The 7,759-nt window shown below is 36.2% G+C and overlaps 1 protein-coding gene and 1 pseudogene across 17 annotated transcripts in view; one reads left to right on the top strand and one right to left on the bottom strand.

The window, feature by feature from the left end:
* The window catches only part of LOC309649739 (synaptosomal-associated protein 23 pseudogene), a 424,755-nt pseudogene that overhangs the window by 259,769 nt on the left and 157,227 nt on the right, over window positions 1-7,759 (top strand). The window lies entirely within an intron of this gene.
* The window catches only part of TRIM37 (tripartite motif containing 37), a 282,148-nt gene that overhangs the window by 217,467 nt on the left and 56,922 nt on the right, over window positions 1-7,759 (bottom strand). For 12 of the 16 annotated variants that reach the window (XR_014257253.1, XM_082439948.1, XM_082439952.1 and 9 more), the window contains 2 exons: window positions 3,521-3,715; window positions 735-849 (listed from right to left, as the gene is read on the bottom strand). Coding sequence is in view for 15 of the 16 variants with exons in the window: in XM_082439948.1 (XP_082296074.1) it covers window positions 735-849; window positions 3,521-3,715 (310 nt within the window). In the remaining variant the exon portion in view is untranslated. The remainder of the gene's footprint in view (window positions 1-734; window positions 850-3,520; window positions 3,716-7,759) is intronic. The other 4 variants (XM_082439950.1, XM_082439947.1, XM_082439945.1 and 1 more) reach the window with 1 other exon arrangement.

A 7,759-nucleotide genomic window follows, 5' to 3' on the forward strand; every position in this document is an offset into this window, starting at 1 on the left:
ATGGAAAAATCTATGACAAAGAAAAACTGCCCAATTTATTTTCATCTTTCTTCTCATTTCTAGCCCAAGCTACACAATTAGCAAACTGCGTAGTAAATACAGGCAGTTTAACTTAACATGAAAATTTTTGAAAATATTCATCTTTTCCTCTCTCATATATTAACCACTCTCAGCACTTCAAACTTCTCATCGCATCCCCATATCCACTTGTAGAAAGAAACATTCCTTACATAATTTATTTTACCATTGTAAAATAAAAATTCATTAATCTGATCCTCCCCAGCGCTCAGTTAAACAATAGTGAGACTTCAAGATAGGGCAACATTCAATTGTTCCATAGCTTATAATCCTCTAAATTCAAAACAGCATGGGGAAGAGAAATACCCAAGTCACTGAGAGAAACACAGAGTTTGCCTCAACTAGAGAAGACCGCCCAATACAATTTTATGCAATGATGGAAATGTTCTACATCTGCAATTCCCAATACAAGCTAGCTACTGTAACTAAGGAACTGAATTTTTAATTTTAATTATGTCTACACAGCCACATGTGGCTAGTGGCTACTGAATTGGACAGTCCAGAATTAGAGGTTCAAAGGTAGTGAGAATAAAGAACAAGCGGATTTTTCTACAAACTTACAAACAGCAATAATATCCAAAATCTAATTACAAATGTAATACGCCGGGTAAGACAATATGAAACACTAAAACCAAAATATATGTTTTTTTGCTTACCTCTTTAAGGTTATTTATTTGTTGGATATAGCTACTCTGTGCAGCTTCCAATTGAGTAATATACCAATGCTGGTCCCGGCATTTTTGAAAGAAAGTTGGTGAACGAACCTGAAACCTTAAAAGAATAACTGCACATGAAAAATAATCCAAACAGTAAAATATTATGAACCAAGCCTTAAATCTTAACTATAAATTCTAGAATTTTAAGTTTACTTGATTACATTATAAGGCCAAAATTCAGAACTCAGGGCTCCTGGTATTTGCCATTTATATATGTAGTCTACAAATTATAATGACATATGGTTCTGAAAAGTCAGTTGTCTAAATTCAAACTATATTTTTCTAAAGAAATAACATTACACATCACAGTTAAACTTCCAAACTAATCTACTAAAACATATTTACTATAATAATCTAGCTCAAATACAGTGTTGATCATAAGCTGGGAAGAAGAAGACCATACTATGCAGGAAGGAGACAGCTAATGCCTTCCTTCTCCTTTCTTGCCTAGGTCAGACCCTAGTAAAATAGGCGAAGTTTGTTTTAGGCACTGCTCTTTTTCATTCCTTTTCTATCTCCCGTTCCCGTATTTCCTACTCCACAGCAAAAAAAAAAAAAAAAAAAATCACGTAAAGGGTCAACTACCCAGGTACCCAGGACTGCTTTACTGTCCCTCAAAGAGTTACATGCTCTGAATAACCTACATTCCCAACCCCATCCAGATAGCAGTTTAAGATCAAAACTCTCCATATATCACAATATGGCATATTTCAGCTACGGTTAGGAAAAAAACAAGTATCTCTATATATTAAAGCATATAAATGGATACACGATAGAATCTTGATCTCTTCAGAGTTATCTGTACTTTAAAAAAACTAATACTTATTAAAGCAAAAAAACCCCGTCCCTACCTTTGTTAGATAGCTGAACATGACTCCATTTACATTACTATGACTCCAATAAAGAGATGACTAAGGTAATAAAAAATGGTTCTTTTGCAGGCTGGTAAAATTGGTATTTGAATAATTTTACAATCCTCTCTGGTTAAAGTGTGAAACAGGAACAAATTATTGATATTTCTTTTAGTGAATAATTTAAGAAAACCTAAAAGATTATAAAATGATACTAAAATAATCCCCCAAAAGAAGAGATGACAAAAACATGAATTTTTATCTACACTCAAAATGCAATAATCTCTTTTTATACTTCCTTATTCTCCCAGAAAAGTTATGAAGAACACATAATAGTAAAGGGTGATATAACAGCAATGCATCCAGCATGCTCAAGGACAAAGAAATCAGAATAAGTGAAATTTAAGAGTATATTCAAATCTCTTTTAAGGAAAAAAGGTTTTAAAATTATTTGATGGAAACTTACTAAACTGTTAAACATTCTGAAACCACTCAGTTCAAAACATATTTGAATTTTTTTTTTTTTAATTTTTAAATTTTTAAAATAAATTTATTTTATTTTTGGCTTCATCTGCATTGGGTCTTTGTTGCTGCGTGCAGGCTTTCTCTAGTTGCAGCGAAGGGGGGGGCGCTACTCTTCATTGTGATGCGTGGGCTTCTCATTGTGGTGGCTTCTCTTGTTACAGAGCACGGGCTCTAGGCACGCGGGCTTCAGGAGTCGTGGCTCGCAGGCTCTAGAGCACAGGCTCAGTAGTTGTGGTGCATGGGCTTAGTTGCTCCACAGCATGTGGGATCTTCCCAGACCAGGGATCAAACCTGTGTTTCCTGCATTAGCAGGCAGATTCTTAACCACTGTGCCACCAGGGAAGCCCCTGAATTTATTTATTTTTTAATACTCAAGCTCGTATTTTGATCATCAAATTAAACCATGGTGCAACGATGCCCCAAAACTGAATTATAAGGGTTACCCCAATATTAAATAGGGCTGTAGCTTTATAGTCACTGTTTATGTTCTGTCCTTTCTTGCAAATAACACACCAACTACCATCACTTAGTTTATTTTCATCAGTTTTCATCTCTATTCCCTTACTTTTTTTTTTTATTCCCTTACTTTTAATTTGCTGTTATCTAGAAGAAACTGAAAATCTTTTTGTTAAATTAAGCTTTCAAAACCAGTCATCCAAATATAATACACAATGTCAAGTGGAAAAAAATAATCACTTGATCCCACACTATTCTTGGATTTCCAAATGGTGAGGTTGCTATAAGTTCAATAGATAAATGGGACATTACCACATTTACTGGAAGTAGGAGTTTACTTTTTTTTTTTTATTTTTGGCCGCATTGTGTCTTCGTTGTTGCACACGGGCTTTCTCTAGTTGCGGTGAGTGGCGGCTACTCTTGGTTGTGGTGCGTGGGCTTCTCATTGTGGTGGCTTGTTGTGGAGTATGGGCTCTAGGCACTTGGGCTTCAGTAGTTGTGGCGCATGGGCTCAGCAGTTGTGGCTTGCAGGCTCTAGAGCACAGGCTCAGTAGTTGTGGCCCACGGGCTTAGTTGCTCCGTGGCATGTGGGATCTTCCCAGACCAGGGCTCGATCCCGAGTCCCCTGCATTGGCAGGCGGATTCTTAACCACTGCGCCATCAGGGAAGCCCCAGTAGTTTACTTTTTATGGAACTACTAACTAGATGTCAAACACATTTCTGACTAACTTATTCACTGACCACACAGGACTTCTGAAATTAAATGGTTAAGAACATGGTAAGATTAGAGTTAGTATGAATTTCGATATTCATCTTTGTTAAGTGAAAAGACTTTAAAATTCTGATGACATTATTCCCTGTGATAAAAGCCATGATATAAATGTTTCCTATTACCTTAAAATCACTGTATCATTTTGTCGATTCAAGTATCCTTCATTTGCAAGTAAGTCCAAACGGAAAAATCGATTATAACCCCAACATTCTCCAACTTCAAAGTCAGATGCAAATTCTCGAATGATATTTTTGGTAGGATCATTGCAGGACTGATGAACCATCTCTACACGGTATTCGTATCTAAAATTGAAAAGACTATTAATATAGAGTTAGTAAAGCAAGAATAAATGACATCAAAACATTAAGGTGATTAAGTACCTAAGAAGAAACTTATTGATATACACAGCTACATGTCTTTCAGAAAGGACTGTCACAACAGTATTATAAATGGGCTACCACAATATGATTGGCACTAGGTCCTTCTTCCCGTTTAAAAATGTTTACCAATATAGCAGGTATAAAATACCACCTCAAATAATGAATAAATTTTGTATAAAATAGTACTTTCAAAGTTACACATTTTAGCAACACTATGTATTTTTCCATATATTCATTACCTATGTTTCCTCACAATGTTCTGCCATTTTCTTTGAGGTAAATAAATAATAAATTTTGAATACTCTGCTTTTTTTTCCCCAATTCAAGTTATCATAAATCAACTGTGTATTCAGCAATTCAAGCCTATAAAATTTTCTAATAGAAAATAAGTCTACAATGGGAAAGCCAGTACATTTAGATTTCCGTATCCTATATAGTATAAAACTCTCAAGTCTTCAAAGTCATTTTTACTAAGAAAGTACTGCTACTGCAAGAAAGAGAAGTGAAAAAGTAAAGATCATCAGAAGGAACACCCAACAGTAGCCATAAAGCTTCTTTTTTAGTGGAGGTAAACTTTTAAAAGAAAAACCCAGTACCTCAGTCTGCTATTTCTGCTTGCAAAGGCAAAAGAAAAAATTACAGCTCTTTATCTACAAATAAACCTAAGTACAGGCGACCCTTGAACAACCTAAGTTCAAATTGCAATGGTCCACTTAAATGTGGATTTTTAAAAAAATAGTAAATACTACAGTACTACACAATCTGCAGTTGTTTGAATCCAAGAATGTAGAACCATGGATACAGAGGAACCCAGGATAGGGAGGGCCAATTATAAGTTACATGCAGATTTTTGACTGTGTGGAGGGTTGGCGCCCCTAAGCCCTGCATTGTTCAAGGGTCAACCGTATTTAAGTACTGTCAAATGATTTTTATATTAGTATCTCTCACAGTGCATTATACAGATTGATGGCACAAACTAATACAAAAGCTGTGATATTTTGTCTGCCTAATTATTATGGCAGTTATAAGGCAAAGGGTGCCATTAAATGCCCAGAAAGAAACCCCAGTATCAGTGTGCAATTGATTTTTGACAAGCGTTCTGATTCAACAGGGAAAAAAAAGTTTCTTCAACAAACAGTGCTGAGGGAATTCCCTGGTGGTCCAGTGGCTGGGACTCTCTGCTTTCACTGCTGTGGGCCCAAGGTTCAATCCCTGGTCAAGCAACTGGGATCCCACCAAAACAAAACAAATCAAAACAACAACAAAAAACCCAAATGGTGCTGAGAAAATCTGATTGCTACGTGCAAATTTCACATACAAATTTCATATGTATATTTCATATACAACTTTCTAATTTCATATAAAAAAATTAACTCAAAATGGATCAATGACCTAAATGTAAGGGCTAAAACTATAAAACTCTTAGAAGAAAACACAGGGGTAAATATTCATGAATTCGAATTTGGCAATGGATTCGTAGATTTGACTCCAAAAGTATGAACAGGTAAAGAAAAAATAGGTAATTTGGACTTCGCAAAAATTTAAAATTTTTGTGTATCAGAGGACACTATCAAGAAAGCAAAAATACAGCCCACAGAATGGGAGAAAGTTTTCAAATCATATGTCTGATAAGGGTTTAGTATACAAAATGTAGAGAGAATTCTCAGAACTCAACAATTAAAAGACAAGCAACCTAATTTAAAAATGGAAAATAGACTTGAATTTCAGACATTTCTCCAAAGAAGATATACAAATGGCCAAAAAAACAAATGAAAAGATGTTCAATTTCACTGGTCATTAAGGAAATGCAAGTCAAAACCACAATGAGATACCACTTCATATTCACTAGGATGGCTCTAAAATGTAATCTGAAAATGGTAGGAACAGAGAATGGTGCAGCCACTGTGGAGAACAGTTTGGTAATTTCTCAAAATGTTAAAAACACAGAATTAACATATGCCCATACAGAAACTCATACATGAATATTTATAGCAGGATTATTCGTAATAGCCAAAAGATGGAAGCAACCCATATGTCAATCAACAGATGAACTGATAAACAAATGGAGGTCTATACATACAATGGAATATTGTTCAGCCATATAAAGGAATGAAGTTTTGATATGTGCTTCAACATTCGGTGAACCCTGAAAACACTATGCTGAGTAAACAGAAGCCAAATATAAACGATCCCAAACTGTATGAACTTTTATATGAAATATCCAGAATAGGCAAATACACAGAGAAAGCAGAGTAGTAGTTGTCTAGGATTGGGGGAAGGAAGGGATGGGTACGAGGTGTGCTAGGATGATGAAAACATTCTGAAACTAGAGAGAGGTGGTGACTGTACAACACTGGAAATGCACTAAGTTCCACTGAATTGTGTATTTTTTATTTATTTATTTTTGGCTGCGTTGGGTCTTCGTTGCGTGCGGGCTTTTCTCTAGTTGAGGCGAGTGGGGGCTACTCTTCGTTGCGGTGCTCGGGCTTCTCATTGTGGTGGCTTCTCTTGTTGCAGAGCAAGGGCTCCAGGCGCACGGGCTTCAGTAGTTGTGGCGCACGAGCTTAGTTGCTCCGTGGCACGTGGGATCTTCCCGGACCAGGGCTCGAACCCGTGTCCCCTGCGTTGGCAGGCGGATTCTTAACCACTGCGCCACCAGGAAGTCCTTAAATTGTGTATTTTTAAATGGTTAATTACATATTATATGAATCTCACCTCAAAAAAAACTTTACTTTTATTTTAAAAATGAGTAGTAAAAAAATTCAAAATTCAGAGAAACAACCAAGAATACTGAAAATCTAAGGAGAAAGACATTAATGCAGATGGTTAAATACATCCAGGATCAAGACAGGTAAAAGTTTAAAATCAATATAGAACACTTTGTGAAAAATCAGTTTTTTATATGAAAAAGCATATAATGTTTGAAAATGATCATTGTTTCATCTGCATTAGTTCTTTAAAATCATGACAGAGATATACCTATGTTTCTATTAAATACAGCAATTAATCCAAGTTAAATTATTTATACAGCATCTCAATCCTAATCTTAGATAAAACTAAAACCTCAAATTTGAATATTCCAACTTAAATTCCCTTCTTTTATCACACTGAAAGTCTGAATGAATTTAACAATTATTAACTTAAAATTTTAGTCTCATTAATATTACTCCCCAAGGGAAAGTTCTACTCTTTGCTTAAGCAACTCAAAGAAATTTCCTTCTCTAAAATAAAAGTCAGATCAGTAAATACTGTTAAGAGTCAATTCAAGGATGTCACTCATGCACAAATTTCCTCAGAGGGCTTCCCTGGTGGCGCAGTGGTTGAGAATCTGCCTGCCAATGCAGGGGACACGGGTTCGAGCCCTGGTCTGGGAAGATCCCACATGCCGCAAAGCATCTAGGCCCGTGAGCCACAACTACTGAGCCTGCGCGTCTGGAGCCTGTGCTCCGCAAAAAGAGAGGCCGCGACAGTGAGAGGCCCACGCACCGCGATGAAGAGTGACCTTGACCCCACTTGCCACAACTAGAGAAAGCCCTCGCACAGAAACGAAGACCCAACACAGCCAAAAATAAATAAATAAATAAATAAATTAAAAAAAAAATTTCCTCAGAAAGCCTACACAGGTGTATTATAACACACACAGTGAGAAAGATATTTAAGTATAATGAAATTATGAAAGTACTTCTGCAGGGTCCCAAGTGTTATTAAAATCTACTAGATAATACAATGATTTACTTTTTTATTTCATATTTTGACAGTAAAACTACCTCACTGTTAAACTTTCAATTCTGTAATTGAATGACGTTTCAATAATTAATAAGAAAGTATTCAAGACTCTTCTCTAGTCTTGCCCAAGTGTTAAGAGAATTAACAGGTAATAAGGGAATTCCCTGGCGGTCCAGTGGTTAGGACTCTGCGCTTTCACTGCCGAGGGCACGGGCTCAATCCCTGGTCAGGGAACTAATATCCCACAAGCTGCAT

Source organism: Balaenoptera physalus (assembly GCF_965194825.1).
Source record: "Balaenoptera physalus genome assembly, chromosome: 20".
In the NCBI taxonomy this organism is placed as follows: Eukaryota; Metazoa; Chordata; class Mammalia; order Artiodactyla; family Balaenopteridae; genus Balaenoptera; species Balaenoptera physalus.